Source organism: Choloepus didactylus, chromosome 12 (assembly GCF_015220235.1).
Source record: "Choloepus didactylus isolate mChoDid1 chromosome 12, mChoDid1.pri, whole genome shotgun sequence".
Lineage (NCBI taxonomy): Eukaryota > Metazoa > Chordata > Mammalia > Pilosa > Megalonychidae > Choloepus > Choloepus didactylus.
Window position 1 is genome coordinate 13,611,585 of NC_051318.1, and position 17,187 is coordinate 13,628,771.

Below are 17,187 nucleotides of genomic sequence, written 5' to 3' on the forward strand. Positions count from 1 at the left end.
TTTTATGTGGCTTACAGCTGCATCCTTGGAAAAATCCCCTGTTGGGTCACATAAATTAAGCTCCATAGGGAGTGGGCATCTGAATAGTGATATGTCATTAAGTGATCAGAGTGCTTGATAAATGGCCTTGTTTTTTTAAAGTCAACATTCACATTTTATTAACTTAGACCAGACACCCCTGAGTGTCTGCAAGGTGTATTTTCATAATAATACTAAGATGTCATTTGCCTCCTTTAAGGAATTTACATTTGCACTACTGGAGCAAAAGCAACGGTTGGCGAAAACTGCTGTGTCTTTGCACAATGTGTCATGCACTTTCAGAAAAAAAAAATCCAGTTTTGCTTAAGAACATCCTTGCTAAAGCAGCAAACATTGTTAATTTTGTTAAATCTTGAACCTTGAGTGCACTTCTTTTTTGATGTTCTGTGTAATAAAATGGATCAGGCACCCAGGCAGCACCTCTTGTGTGCACTGAAGTGAGACGTTTTTCTTGAGTGAAAGGTCTTCTGAGTTCTCATTTGAATGAAATGCTTTTTTCAGGGACCACCATTTTAACTTGAAAGAATGATTGATGGACAAACCAGGTTTATTCAGTCCTGGATATCTGACAGACAGTTTCTCAAAAATGAACAAAGCAAGCTGGCCTCATCGAGGAAGACAACTGATGGTATGGTTGGTAATAACATTTGTGTTTTCAAGTGAAAATTAGAATTTTAGAAAATTTGTATCTAACACCATGACAGAACAGCTTCCCAACACCTGAAGGCTTTTCAGATGACATCAGTGATGATAGTCACAAATGTGATTTCAAAGTTCTGCATAACTCAGTGATTGGACTTCATATTCCAATTATGATTGACTTATATTACAAAAATCATCCATTCAAAGTACAAACTAGGTCAATGGATTTTTAAAGTAACAGACTACAAGAAGTTCATTGATATGGTTTTACATTCCACAATGCAACTAACCTTTAAGAAATGAACACTCCACAATCATCTGAAAATACTATTGAAATACCCCCCTTTTCCATATTTGCATATTTGTATGAGGCTGGATTTTCTGAATTTACTTCCAGTTGTCTTCTGTTAAACCAGACACTAAAGAGATGTGCAAAAATATAAAACAATGCCACTCTTCTCACTCAAATATTTTTTGCTTTGGACAATATAGTTATTTTTCATAGAAACCTTATTTATATTAATATGTAATGGGTTTATTATGTTTACAAATGTACATTAATAAATGAATATTTAAACTTTTCTCCCCAGTTGTAATTTTTAATATGTAAATATCAATAGTTATAATCCATCTAAACAAAATTTCTGTGGGTCCTTCAGCATTTTTAAGAGTACAAAGGGCTCCTGAGACCATAAATTTGGAGAAACACTGACTTAGACTGAACAGCATTGGCAAAAAAGGTCAACATTCAAATGTACATGGAGTTCATCTGGTTTTGAGTGATGTGTTGTCTTGTCCTGATGTGCTCGGTTCTTGGTAAGATACATTACGTACTCTTTTCACCACGTGGAAGAAAGGTGAATTGTCTTCTAATAAGGAAGGTAACTTTTATTTTTCTAGGCTGAGTTGAAAGAGAGGGGGGAACTTCTGAGGGTAATGAAAGCACGGATTGTGAGTGTGTAAGGAGCAATAGGCCTGGCTGCCCTGGATGAGAAGCGGAGTGGAAAGGAAGGGCTGAGCTCTCAACTGTGTCAGAATTCCCAGGGGCAAGCTGGGAAGGTTTTCCTGTCATTCCAGGAGGAGGCGAGGGAACACATCTGTGACTACACTCGGTTTGTTGACCCTAAAAAGACACGTTTTCTAGGCAAAAGTGGCCTTCCCAGCCTGAGACTGGTGAGTAAGTACAAAGCCCCTTGGTTCAGATTTTGCACTGTCACTTTAAGCACTGTCACCACCTGCTACAGTTACAGTAACTGAACTTGGTTACATTCTCAAATGTCCCGGCCCCTCTCAGACAAAGTCTGTGATCCTCCAGGTTCTTGCTCTCAAAAGACGATGGGACAGGTTTTGGGAGGACGTTGAGAGGAGGAAATCAGTGTCCTGTACCCTATAAGGCCAGCAAAATAATAAACTGAGATGATAAACTCACGTAATTTACCCTCTGCTTGTAAATATTCTGGTAGTTTGGACCTGGTACTGTTGGTGTCTGTATGTGAGTATGTGTGTGTCTGTGTGCACATGTGTGTATGTGTATAATATTCAACAAACATTTTTACCGCTCAGAATAAAAACATTTAACAATTTTTTATATTTGCTTTCAGGATTTTCCCCCTCTCCCTATACTTTTTTCCTGTGTGTGTGTGTGTGTGTGTGTGTGTGTGTGTGTGTGTGTGTGTGTTTGTTTAAAAGAAATAAATCATTGGAGATAAAGCAAAACAAAAGCCATGTTTAACCACCAACTCCAGGGTTACTCCTGCCCCCACTCAGAGACAACTACTATTATGAATGTGTTGTGTGTCATTCTGGTCCATCTGTACTTCTAAAACTACATGTACAGATCCATCAGCAAGATATAATGTTGTAAGCAAGTTTTTAAAGGTTTACATGGGTGACTGAATGGAGTACATGTCATATATCCACCCATTTCTTAATGCTTTTGAGAAATACCTATTCATATATCATCTATTTATTAATAGTCACTTTTTGTGCTAGCTTGAATCTGTTCTGTACCCCAGAAAAGACCATGTTCTTTTAATCCATTCTTGTGGGGGCAGACCAACTGTGGGTGGGAACTTTAGGTTAGGCTATTTCAATTGAGATGTGACCCAGCCCTTTCAAGGCAGGTCTTAATCCTCTTGCTGGAGTCCTTTATGAGAGGATAAAAGAAATGAAACTCAGAGAGCTCAGAGAAGTCAAGAGATGAAATCCAGTGTTTGCCTTAGAGAAGCTAAGAGAAGAAAAGCCCTGGGGGAGCCCAGTGAGAGCCTTTGAAACCAGGGCCCAGGAGAGAAGGACCAGCAGACGTCGCCATGTGCCTTCCCATGTGACAGAGGAACCTGGATGCCAGCAGCCTTTCCTCCAAGAAGGAATCTTCCTCTTGATGCCTTAATTGGGACATTTTCATGGACTTAGAACTGTAAATTTGTAACCTAATAAATCCCCATTGAAAAAGCCAACCCATTTTTGGCATATTGCATTCCAGCAGCTCTAGCAAACCAAAACACTTTTTAATGTCTCTATACTATTTTATCATATGATTAAGGTCAGTTTTATTTATCCATTCCTCTATTGATGGTTATTAGGTTTTGTCATTTTTTTTTCACTTTTACAAACAGTGCTGCAATGCACATCTTTGTTCATATCTCCTTCCTTAACATATATTTTTTAAAGCTATACCTAGAGGTAGCAATACTGAATTTTAGGACACATGCAGCCTAAACTTGCTCTCTAAAATGGCTATGTCAATTCATTCTCCTACCTGTAGTATATTGGTTTATACTTCCTCATATCCTTGCCTACATTTGTCATTGAGGTACTTTTTAACTTTAGTTAAAGCCTGATAGAGTTTCAACATATTTTCATATTATATGAGCCATTTGGCTTTCCCTCTCTGAATTAATCACCTATTCATATACTTTGTTCATTTATTTTTCTCATGTTTTTCTCTATTTTAAAAATCAATTTGTAGGAATTCTTTAAGTAGAGTGGTCAGGAAATCCTTGTCAATTATATGCATTACAAATATATTCTAGAAGTATGTGGCTTGTTTTTAAGTCTTACTGTTTTAATATGCAGGGGTTTCTTTGTTTTATTGAAGGCAGATTCATTAATATTTTCCTATATGCTTTGTGTTTTCAGAACCTTTTTCAAGAAATCTTTCCATATCTTGATATCATAAAAGTTTCACTAATATATTATTTAAAAATTTAAAGCTTTGATTTTCACATTTAGGCTGTTAACTTATCAAGAGTTTTTGTGAGTGTTGTAAGGTAAAAGTAGAAATTTTTTTGTCAATCAATTATCCAGCACCATTTGCAGAATGAGACATTTTTATCCTAGTGACTTGTGACTCATCATTTACTAGGCTGATGTATTTATATATGCTCTCTATTCCTTAGTTTATTTTTCTATCCCTTATGTAATAGTACAGTGTTTAATTACAATAGTTTTATAATAGCTATAATATATCCTTTTTTAAGGGCAATTCTTTTCTCATCTCCTCCCCCCCCCCCCTTTCTTTCTCTTTCTTCTCCTTTTAAAAATTGTCTTAGATTCTTGGCCCTTTAAATTATTATTACTTCTTGTATCCTATTTAAGAACTACCTTCCTACCCTAAGCTCGTGAAGATATTCTCCTATGTTATCTTCTGGAAGATCATGAAGATATTCTCCTATGTTATCTTCTGGAAGCTTTATTGTATTACTCTCCTACAATCCATTTGTAATTGATCCTTGAGTACAGTATAGGGAGACATCAGTTTCATCTTTTTTCATGTGGGTTTTCAGTTGACCTAGCACTCTTATTAAAAAAGACCATTCTGTTTCCAGTTCCGGCCAATATGGAGGAAGCCCACAAAGGCTGTATTCACTAATGAGTACCACTAAAACCTCTGAACAAAATATAAACAGCCACCACCTTAGGACTTTGAAAAGTAAAAAACTCAGGCAGATTGTAAAGGGAATCAACACATAGAGAAGCAATCAGGCTACAGAGCTGAGTGGTGGGACAGCAGCATGGGCAGCAAAAATCTTGATTTAGACTCCATTTTTGCTTGACCATGGGAACCAGGAAAAAATGTCCTGCAGGCTAGAAAGGAGTAGGCTGAAAACAGGGGATCCAGTACTCCTGTGTACAAATCCACACAAGCCTTGGGCTTGCCCCTGAACTGTGCATGAACAGGACAGACTTAGTGCAGCAAAAAAGAGACTTAGAGAACTGAACTGATATTTAAAGCAATTCCCAGTTATCAGATTAAGCCCTGAGTGACACATGGGTGGAACAGACCTAAAGGCGCATTTCAAAGGCTTTGAAAACTGAGATTAGAATCACTACAAACAGAAGGTGAGACAAAACTTGTGGTCTGAGCCTAACAGGTTATTTGCTTGCTAAAACAAAACAAAACAAAACAAAACAAAAATCATCATTTTCCATAGGATTATAAGAGAACTTGGAGTCTGTAACAACCTAACATTCACAATATCCAGGATATGATCCAAAATTACCTGACATAAAAAAGAACTATGAAAATGTAACCCTTTGTCAAGAAACAAGCAAATTAATAAAAGCCAGTCTAAAGATGACCTAGATATTCAAATTATCAGAGACAGACTTTAAATCATCTCCTTGAGATAAAGGTAAACACACTTGAAATGATTGGAAAGAAAGATGCTGTGCCGGTTTGAATGTATTATGTCCCCCAGAAAAAGCCATATTCTTTGATGCAATCTTGTGGGTCAGACAGAATAATGGGGTTAAGTTGGAACGTTTGAATTAGGTTGTTTGCATGGAGATGTGCCCCACCCAGCTGTGGGTGGTGACTTTGGTGGGTTACTCCCATGGAGGTGTGACCCCACCCATTCAGGGTGGGTCTTGATCAGTGGAGCCATATAAAACATGCTGACTCAAAGAGACCGGATGGAGTGCAGCTGTGAGTGACGTTTTGAAGAGGATCAAGCTTGATAGAGAGGAACATCCTGGAAGAAAGCCATTTTGAAACCAGAACTTTGGAGCAGACGCCAGCCACGTGCCTTCCCAGCTAACAGAGGTTTTCCGGACGCCATTTGCCATCCTCCAGTGAAGGTACCTGATTACTGATGTGTTACCTTGGACACTTTATGGCCTTAAGACTGTAACTGTATAGCCAAATAAACCCCCTTTTTATAAAAGCCAGTCCATCTCTGGTGTTTTGCATTCTGCAGCATTAGCAAACTAAAACAGATGCTCTCAGCAGAGAAATGAAAAAATATTGAAAGGAACCAAATAGAAATTTTACAACATTAAAACCATTTCTGAAATAAAAGTTTCACTGGATGGGCTCAACAGCAGAACGGAGATAATGAGGAAAGTGTCTAAGGGGAAAGAGTGAACTTGAAGATCAAACTTGAGATAGATTAGTATAAATTATCCATTCTGAAGAACACAAAGATATAATATTGGAGAAACTCTAACAGAGATTCATAGATTGGTGGGAAAATATTAAAAGCTCTAATTTTCATGTCACTGGAGTACCAGAGGAGTTGAGAAAAATTGGTACCAAAAATATGGAAGAAGTAATGGCTGAAAAGTCTCCACATTTGGCAAGAAATATATATTTTCATATTCAAAAAGCTCATTGATGCCCAAACTTTAAATGACAATGCATTTCTCATCAGAAACCATGGAATCCAGAAGATAGTGGGAAACATCTGTGACATGAAAGAAAACCAGCTCAGTCAACCCAGAATTCTACATATAACAAAAATATTCTATAGGAATGAAAGCAAAATAAATTCTCATATAAAAGAACACAAAGAGATTTCATCACCAGCAAAACTATTCTGAAAGAAATGCTAAAGACAGTTTTTTTAGGCTGAAGGGAAAGAATACCAGAAGGAAATTGGAATCTTAAGGAGTGAAGGAAAAGCAACCGAAATGGTAATTAGTTGGATAAAGATGAAAGAATATCTTCTTTTCCTCTTAAATGCTTTAAAATATTTAAAACTGTTCAAAACAAAAATTATAACATTTTCTGGTGGGGTTTTTGATGTAAGTATATATAAAATATATGACAGCTGTAACATGAAGATTAGTAATGGTTGAGTTGTATGGTAGGTTTAAGTTTAACTGTGAAACTGTTTTGCAAATTGGTGATAACATTGTGCATTCTCACCAGCAGTATATGAGAATTTCACTTCCTCCATACCCTTGACAAAGCATGGTATAGTCAGTCCTTGAAATTGTAGTTATTTTAGTGAGACATGTAGTGGGATCTCATTTTGAGTTTAATTTTCATTTCCCTAATGACTAACGATAATGAACATCTTTGAATGTGTTTTTTTGCTATCCATCTCTTTTTGATAAAATGTCTGTTAAAGTACTTTTTAACAGAAAAAATAATTTTCTGTTAAAGTATTTTAAACTATTCTGTTAAAGTAATTTTTAAAAATTGAATTATTTGTTTTCTTGCGATAGCATTGAGAGAGTTCTTTGCATATTCTGGATCCAAGATATCCATAAGATATGTGTTTCCAAATATTTTCTCCCAGTCAGTGGCTTGTCTTTTCATACTGTGTCTTTTGCAAAGCAGAATTTTAAATTTCTGATAAGCAATGTATTGTTTTCTATTGCTGTGGTAACAAATTACTACAAATTTAACTGGTTTAAATTACACAAATATATTATCTTACAGTTCTGGATGTCAGAAGTGGGTCTCATTGGGCTAAAATCAAGCTGTATTTCCATTTTTTGAACTCTTGTTTCATAATGGCTCTATTGAATTCCTTTCCTTGAAAGGAAATGCGTTTTTCCATCTTCTTCATCTACTTTGCAACTTAATTCTTCTGTTGTGCAAAAAAGAATGAGTCTTGTTCCTCATATTCCCTCATCTTTTGGGCAAAGAGCTGCATCACTTTTGCATAGGTCTCGTGCTGGCTCAGTTTTTACTATTACTTTCTTTGAATTGGGCCATTTGAATGGACCAGTTATTTGCTGAAGAGCTGTTGGGGTGGTGGGAGGTAACTGGTGGGTGACCTGGGAGATTAGGTTGGGTTTAGGCCTTTCAGGTGGCGATGTTTGTCATCAACAGCCTGCCTTGGTCAGCTGGCAGGAGGTCACCTCGCTCCATGAGGGGGCCCTGCAGGGCAGAGGCTTCTAGGGTGGTGCTTTGGGCTTTACCTACTTGCCGCAGCAGCTGCTTAGCTGTCAGACACCTTTTGTTCCTCCACCCTTCCAGGTAGGTAAGTGGTTAGTGAAATCCATGAGGAGAAAGAGCTGAACTAAACATAAGAGGATAGTGGGAAAATCCCTTTACACAAGGATTTGGAGATGCACACGAATCCTGAACTCCAAGACCCTTGATCATTATTGCTTTATTCCCAAGTCTGAGGAAATTTGGGCATACGGGCTCCAGTGCAGAGATGTTCACTCCATGTTGAGGGCACACGGGGCAAATCCCCTTTTCCATTCTGACCTCTGTTTCTCATCCCAAACCAGTGAAACTTGCCTTGGCTCAATCATCAAAATTCCCATTTGTTTTTGGTTAGGGAGGTTCCTCTCTCATCAGGCAGCTGCTGCTCTGATGCCAAGACTTTCTCAGATGGGTCCTTCCCATTCCTTCCCCTCTCTTCCCCTCTCCCCTTCCCACTTTTCCTTTCCCCCCTCTCCCTCCACGGCCTCCCCTTCTTTCTGTGTCTGGCCCCAGCCAGCTGGGCCCCACCTCACTGTGGGGCCTGGGAAGGGGGTGGTGGTGGGTGGGGTAGAAGGTGAGTCCTGGGTGAGCAGGAAGGGGTCTGGAAGTTGGGGTCCTGGCTCCAGATAATGTCCTGGGCATTGTGCTTGTGGCCCCCCTGGAGCCTGACTTCCTTTGTATTTCTGTTTACTTCTTGCCACAGGACCTGTTTTTAAGGAGGTGGACAAAATGATGAGCTGGAGACAATCTCTGCAAGGCTCAGAGGCATCAAAACTCCGCACCATTTACCTCAATGAACCCCTTAAGAACAATTTCTGTGGAAACTCAATCAGGTGAGAAGTGCAGAAGTGGTCCTTGCCCTCCATTTCACCGTCCGCCTCAGAAGAGCACTCGTGTGGATCGATTCGCGTGGGTCTACGCTTCAGGCTCTAATAGTTTGCTCCAATCTCGAGGGACTTTAAATTCTCATGTTCACACTGCCTTGGTTTGCCAAGGCTGCTATAACAAAATACCACAAACTGGTTGGCTTAAACAATGGGAATTTGTTGTCTCACAGTTTTGAAGGCTAGAAGTCCAAAACGGCCATCTGCTCTTGTTTCCTTAGGTGCCTTGTGATTTTTCTGTTGAAGTGGGACAATTGAAACTTTGATGTGTTAACTCTGGAAATCAGATTGTCCCCTTTCCCCTGGGTTTTAGTATAGACTGATGTTGTCTTGAGGCTCTCCTTCAATTCTTAGACCACCTTATACCAATCATATGGATCAGCTGTGGTGAATAGTTAGGGACTTCTCAGCTCTCTCTGGGCTTGCATCCTGCCGTAGCTTTCAAGAATTTCCTGGTGTGCATGATGTATTCCTCCAGAAAAGGAGTTTCTCTCCCCAGCTTCTCCTCCTGAGCCCCAGGTGCTGTGCTCTATGTTTCATTCTCAGTCTTCTGCCCCAAGTAGCGGTGGCCAGCTTGGCTTGGCTCCATCACTCTGCTTCACCTTTCTGCACTGCTTCTCCGTCCCCAGGTAAATTCTGAGTTAGGTAACCCAAACATGTGCCCTGCATCAGTCTCCCAAGGAGCCAACTGAGTTCCACATACAAACACATCCAATTTACTTGTTACATATAGTAAAAACCCAGCCCCAGGGTCCAGCACTGGGAACCTGCATGGGCCACAGACTGTTGGTCCTACAGACCGCTGAGCTGAGGAAGACGGATAGGCTAGGGCAAATAAATTCATCCTGCCAGACTCTTATGGTTCCTAGGTCTTCATTTTCCTGTTTGAGCATTCACTGAGTTGTTTTCTATTCTAGATCATGTTCCAGAATTCTGGGAAAGTTGCTTCTGACAGATCCTGCACACTTTTCACTGTTTCTAAGGGGGGCCATTCATCAGTGGCATCATACTCTGCCATCTTATTGACATAACTCTAATATTATATTAATTAATGCGGAGTGGCACTTGTGTCTTCATTGTAGATTGCTCTCTTAATCATTATAAAGTGACTCTCTTTTTCTACTTAATATTTTTTAGCTTGAATTCAACTTTGCCTTGCAAATTCTTCCTACTTGCTTTTCCTTTTTTCTACCTTCCGTTCTTCCTCCTTCCCTCCTTCCTTCTTCTCTCTTTCTTTTTAATTTGTCTGCTCTGAAAGGATAGCCTTTTATTTGGAATGATTCTCAGACATTTTGTAGGAGTGTTTCTTGTAAGTTTTATATATATTTTTGTATTTTGTATTTTGACCCATTCTGATGGATTTTGGGCACTTATATTTATTATTTATAGCACATATATTTGACCATAATTCCATCATATTGTTTTCTCTTTTTTATGTTTTCATGCTGTTCTCTTTGTTTCCTGTAGTACAATGGCCAGAATTATCTAAAAATGACCCAGGGAGCTCACTCTAAGTTGTCTGGATGATGACCTACCTGAGGCCACTTAATATCTCTTCCCATCACCAAGGTGAAGGGGTTGCACCCAAGCCCCAATTCCCATACAAACAGGTGACACCTAAGACCAGACTTCTGGGACCAGGTGGCATGCTTACTGACAAAGTCATTCTCACCCTTTTCCTGCTAGAATGGAGAGCAATAGCAGGGCAAGATCCTGTGCACAAGCATTGCCTGACCCCAGCGTGCCTCTTGTGGGGTGACAGCAGGCTCAGGTCCCGAGACGTTAGCTTCGTGACTCTCAAAGGATCCTGTTTCTTAACTGTCACCATGTGAGGTTGCAGAATTCATTTTTTTTTTAATTTTTTCTTCATTTTATTGAGATATATTCACATACCACACAGTCATACAAAACACAGAATTCATTTTGAATCCTGTTCTAGTTGACCCTCCCACCATCTCCTCTGATAATTCAGAATATATGCAGTTTTAATTTTAGTTGTTCTTATTTTAAAAACAGAAACATATGAATTAATTAATGAAGCAGATTAATTAGAAAAGAGAAACTTACCCCTGAAGATTTTCTTTGTCCATGACATGCCCTAGGCATGGATTTAAGATATCATTTAATGATGACAGGGGAGAGGGGCTGATGGTTCTTTTTACTCCTTGAGCTGAATACAGATGTTGATTAAGAGTTTTGTCATAGATATTATAGGCCTTTAGAAAATGTGGAGTAAATCTTGTTTATCATCTTCTAACATGTATCTGTATCTATATGTAATTTATTTATCATATTTATTGATTTTTGTTTGTCTTGGTCCATAAGCCCCCAAAAGGCAGGGATCTTTGTGTATTTCCTAATTTATTGTAAGCCCTTACAATAGTGCTTTGTATATAGTAGCTACTCAATACATATTTGTTGAGTGAATAGTAAATGAATGATCTCAGTCATTAATGAAATGAAAGATGGTGCCCTCCTCCACTTTCGTCTTCCATTTTGATGTGTCTAGACAATATGCCATGATCTGGTTTTTAATTCTTGATTCTCTGTGTCTACTGTTTTTATAACACATAGTTCCTGAAATGGGAAAATCATTCTTCTTTCATCCTGAGATTGTTTTCAGACAACAGAGAATGCTTTCAAAGGAGACAAAATATCCTTAGAAAAGAGTGTTTTATAATAGCATTTTATTTTTAATCCACTTTTGAGTTACAACTAAACCCCCATTAGTGCTTTCAGAGTTCGGAACGTTAGCTGATAATGGCATTTTCCTTTTCATTGACAGCACGACCAAGTACAGCTTGTGGTCTTTCCTCCCTCGATTCTTGTATCTGCAGTTTAGCAAAGCTGCCAATGCTTTCTTCCTGTTCATTGCTATATTGCAGGTAATATTTTTGAATGTGCTATTCAAATTTTGAATGTGTTAAGATTCTTAACAAGTTAAAAAAAAAAGTCATTCAAAGCTCATTTAGCTGAAATAAGAGCATGATGTAGAAAATAAATTTAAACACTATAAGAAGAGAACTCTCTTACAGTATTTAAGTCCTTCAGTGAGATGCTGAAACTCCATTTTTGGGCTCAAAACATGTTGATGCACAGCAGATGCATTGGTCCAGAGTTCATCCTGGTTGAGATGTAGGATGAGTCATTATTGTAGTATATTTGGTCATTTACGTCACCTCCATAATAGGATAATTTTATTATACATCCAAAGGAATAATTTAAAGAAAAATTAGTTTAAATAGCATTTTTTCAAAACTGTTAAAATCAAGGTCTTCCATAATCTGGTTTATTCCTGTTTATTCAACCATATTTTCAGTATAATCCTCACATTCCGAGCAGGCAAGCTTCCTCCTAATTTCCTAATTTTCTTCCTTTCACCAGGCTTTGCCCCATGCTATTACCTTACCTGAACCTGTAATGCACTAATCTAGTGAAATCCTATCTTTTCTCTTATAGGCACCACTCAATACCAACCTCCTTCAAATTTTTCCAAATGTTGTCGCCCACACTGTCTTCTCCCATCTCTGAACTTCCATAACAATGACCTGTGCTATGTTATCATCAGTGTTATTTCTCCTGGCAAACTAAACATTCCTTAAGAACAGAAACAGTGTCTAGGAAGCTGCTAAGTTTTGGGATAAGAATTCAACAAATGTGTTAGTTGACCGTAAATGGAAGAATTTGACTCAGTCAACATTTAGAGAAGCCACATAGTAGGAAACAAACTCTGGGCAGAGAATTAAGAATTCAGGGATGAATAAGTAGACTTGGTTCCTGCCTTGGACTGCTGAGTCTAGCACTGAAGTTCTTTAGGAGATATTTATAAAGAGCTAGAGGAGCGCAGGTTGCTTTGGGCTTGGAGGAGAGTGGTTCAGGCAAAGCTACTAAAAAGAGGTGACATTTGAGCCTAATCTTATGGGAGGAGGAGCTTGCCAGGTAAACTGATGGGCCCAGGAATAGAAGGCATTCAGATGCAGGGGACAGCAGGAGCCAGGGCATAGCAGGGGAGAGTCGGTGGTGAGGAACTAGAAATACTGGTTGCCTTTGGGGAGGGGACCCAGGTCACCAGAGGACAGGAGAGAGAGTTAAATTTTTCACTGTGAAGCCTTTTATACATTTTGAATTGTAAAATACATAAATGTATTACTCATTCAAAAATAAATAAAATACAAATTTAAAGTATGAAAATTTTTTTCTAGTACATAATGTACTACCAAAACGGTAAAAAAATTTATTCCTTGAGCAGAAGGTAAGGCAGAAAATAAGCTAAAGGAGTAAGCTGACGCCAGGTTTTAGAGTTTACTGTGCCACACTGAGAAGTTTGGACTTTATCCTACAGGCAGTGGGAAGTCAGGGGCGGGTATAAGTTGCCTGGCGAAATGACCAGCTCTGGTTCAATTTTTTTTTCCACTTAGCATAATGTTTTTTTAAAACTATTATTACTATTTTTTTAATTATAGAAGTTGTAGGTTTACAGAAAAGATCTGTAAAAAATACAGCATTCCCATATACCCCCCATTTGTTGATTCTTTGCATTAGTGTGGTACCTTTGTCACAACTAAAGAAAGAATATTAAAATAGTACTAGTAACTACAGTCCATAGTTTACATTAGGTGTATGCCACCCTATTTTTATCATATATTTGTTATAGTTCATGAAAGGACATTCTTATATGTGTACTATTAACCCCAGTCCCTCATCCATAACAGGGTTCGCTGTGTTATACAGTTCCATGTTTTGTCTTCTAATTTTCATTCTAGTAACATACACAACCCCAAACTTCCCCTTTCAACCACATTCACACACATAATTCAGAGCTGTTAATTACACTCATGATAATGTGCTATCATCCCCACCATTTCCAAATGTTTACAATCAACCTAAATAGAAATTCTGTACAAAGTAAGCATCAGCTCCTCATTCCCTACCTCCAGCCTATCCCTGGTAAACTACATTCAAGACTCTATGAGTTAGCTTAACATAATTAGTTCATATGAGTGAGATCATACAATATTTGTCATCTATGTCTGGCTTATTTCACTCAGCATAATGTCCTCAAGGTCATCCATGTTGTCACATGTTTAATAGCTGTTTTGGTGGAAGGTCTGAGTCCTGGAGCTCCCTGCTCTGCCATCTCCCCCAGAAGTCTCCCTGGTTAATCTTAAATGAGGAAAAGACCAGGGACGGGGCCCAGGGGTGCAGAGACCAGCTTGGAGGTGCACTGCAGGGAAAAGCAGAAGAGGGACAGAAACAAAAGATATACAAAAGGCTGGAAACACAGGCCTAAGGATTTAACTAAATATCGAAAGTTCAAGGGTCAAATCCAGGACCCCGCCTAACCTTGCATCCGTCAAAAAACGACCACATCCTCAGTTTCAATCACTTTATTTATCATATTTTAAGTGGTGGGGAGGGGGTAGCCTGAGAGCACTATCCACAAATAATCTGATTCTAGGAAATATTATTCTACAGAGTTTCCAAAAAATTTCCCTCTACATCAAAGAGAAGTGAGGGGCAGCAAAGATGGCTGAGCATCTGAATTCAACTGTTTTTAAAAGATGCTATTTTAAACTAATATTTAGGCTTTGAATGATTTCTTTCAAAATATAATTACCCTATGATGAAGGTGATATAATTGATTGAAGTTTTATTAAGGGGTTGTAATTTCTTAAGTTTTATTAGTTATATATAATCATTATATATAATCATATATAATCATTACTTACATTATTGCTCATATAATATTATTAAGCTTTATTTATTAACACTAAATTTAGTGTTATTAAGTAGCTGTTCCAGATGTAATATTTGGTGTCACACTCTAGTGAGGGCTATGATTTACTGAGTCCTCTCCCCTTTTTAATTTAATGCATCTATTTTTTTCCTGTCCTGTAGCATGCCACTAGTAGTGTGACTTTGAGTTTAGCAAAATATAATAGGGATTTATCATAAAATTAATAGCACAACTCTGATTGTTTTGCAGCAAATTCCAGATGTGTCTCCAACAGGAAAATATACAACTCTGTTGCCTTTGATGATTATCCTTTCAATTTCAGGCATCAAAGAAATTGTAGAAGACTATGTAAGTTTACTGTTAGATAATTAAATTGCTCTCAAAACTACTGCATTATTATAAAAGGTATATTTATTCCTCTTTTTTTAGGTGGTTGGTTGGAACTGATATAATTCTTTAACTCTATAGTTGCTGTGAAGATGAATTAAAGTTTTGGGGTTTCAAATTTTGAGTTTTATACTCTTTGGCTTACATATTTTAGAGACTAACAGGACTAAATAGCCATATTAAGAGTTATCATGGTATTTTTGGGGACATAAATCGCCTATAGGTGAACATTTTCTATTGCTAAAAGGCCTGTGTACACAGATTGTGCTGTGGTTTCATTTATCCTTTAGAGAGTACTCTACAAAGCACAAGTTCATAGAAGCCTGCTGATTTTAGTAGTGAAGGAAGAGAAGGGAGATATTGAATATTGATTTCCATTTGCTTTCACCCTACCTGCTATGCCTGGGTCACTTTATTGGAGTCCCTTTCCTCTTCACTCACAGTATTAATGTTCATTTTCCCAAATAGCTTGCTATTATTATCCATACCCTTCTGACTGATTCCTACTATGCTATAAAGATATGTCACCAACAAAAAGTATTCAGTTTTTGGCCTTTTGGTTGTTGTATAATATGAAAGAATTTTTCAAACTTATTCAAAAGTCTTAGGTTAAGTTGGGGCCAAATCCAGAATCGCTAATTACATATTTTTAACCAAATATCATCATTTCAAGCACCATATAATATACTAACATTTTAATTAGCAATTATGCACTAGGTGCTGTACTATAGATATCCAAATGCATAGATATTAAATTGAGGTATAGACACTTTAGTGACTTGCCAAGACTGCATTAGAAAGGGGCAGAACTAGGATGTCACCCAAAGCAAGCTGGCTCCAGAGTCTACACATTTAACCACTTTGCTATACTGGCTCCCATAGGTCACATCAAATTCAGAGAGTCATGTGTGGAGCAAGTTGCTATATGGTGCATCATGAGAACACAGGCTGACTCCCGGCAAATGACCTGCTATCGCTCACACAGCACCAAGGGTCCAAAAGAACAGGGGAAGAGACCCCACTGTGGGCAGTCTGCTGGGGAAGCCAGCTACTTGGCAGCTCTGCGTGCCCTGCTGGGCTTTTATACACTCCAGGAGGTGGGGGCCCTGCCAATGAGCAACCCTTGTGGCCTGGCGAGCATCTGGGGTCAGTTAAGACTTAATGTCTCCCCTGGCTGCCTGCAGTCTTTTGAGAAGTAAAAACATACTGAACACCTGCCAACAAACAAGCACAAATGGAAACACACCAAACACCTGCATGCAAACAAGTACAAGGGAGAAAGGGGAAGAGGAGGCAAGGGCTGGGAGACGGCCGCTGAATGTGTCTGTGACTTTCCCAGCAGTCCACCCCTCAGCCTTTTGACCAGGCCTTGCCTATAGTTCTCCACATTAGCTTTTACAACACAAACCCACCTCTCACCTCAGACATGAAGGTGGAAATGGGTTATGCCTATCGTCCCATAGCTATCAACAATGTTGACCGTAAAAGTTTGGGAACCAGCAGCTACGCACACTAGGAGGGCTGTGATGATTCTTAATGCATACCCTTATTCCAAGCAGGGTGAGCAGGCCTGTCTGGAGTAATGATCCATCCATGCACCCCGGTCCCCCAGGAATCAGCGGAAGAGGTCCCACATAGAATCTATTTGCACACTTTGTAGCCAAGGGGCTTGTTTAAGGCGACAGTCAGAAATCTGAGAGTGCATCATGCCATCTGTCTAATGACCTGTGCAGGGAGTGGCCCAACAGGTGGGTTTTTGTTTCCTCCGCAAAGGAAGATAAGCCCTGGAGAGGCACTGGTCAACTCAGGGAAAGATGATGGAGTCATGTGCCAGTTTCATTGTATCAGAAATTGTTGCATCCTGGAAGGTTGTCCAGGGGCGTGGGGAAGAAGGGTACACAGACAACGGCAATTGTCTTTGTCATTATCTTTGTCACAAGGTGTAGATGAAGGACTTCCTGATGTCAGTACAAATGCAAGGCAGGAGAAGTCAGCTCCTTGGGTGGCAATCTGGATCCAGCAAAGAAGGGGGAGCGAGAGGGGTCAGAGGGCAGATACAGAAGTTGGTCAGGTTCCCTGCCACTGGATGGCCTGGGTCAGCTGAATGAAGGTGTTTCCTGCCAGGTTGCCATGGGACCAAATCTTCAGAAACAGGAGGGGGTGGGCAGCAACCAGTCCCAGCAGCATGGTTGTGCAACTGCCTCCTATGGAAGACACTTTTTTCGACTTATCTATGCCCCCCCCCCCCCAGTCTGTCTCTTCCTTGCCTTGAACTATAACTTCACCTCTTTCCCATTGATCTGAGTGCCCTACTCATATCTTCTAACCCACTT

The 17,187-nt window shown here is 39.2% G+C and overlaps 1 protein-coding gene across 1 annotated transcript in view; it reads left to right on the forward strand.

Moving 5' to 3' along the window:
• LOC119506768 (phospholipid-transporting ATPase IB-like) overlaps positions 1-17,187 on the forward strand; it is a 32,131-nt gene that overhangs the window by 3,793 nt on the left and 11,151 nt on the right. Inside the window, exons 3-6 of the mRNA XM_037799891.1 lie at positions 8,360-8,420; positions 8,550-8,679; positions 11,516-11,615; positions 14,717-14,815. Of these exons, the coding sequence (XP_037655819.1) occupies positions 8,360-8,420; positions 8,550-8,679; positions 11,516-11,615; positions 14,717-14,815 (390 nt within the window). The remainder of the gene's footprint in view (positions 1-8,359; positions 8,421-8,549; positions 8,680-11,515; positions 11,616-14,716; positions 14,816-17,187) is intronic.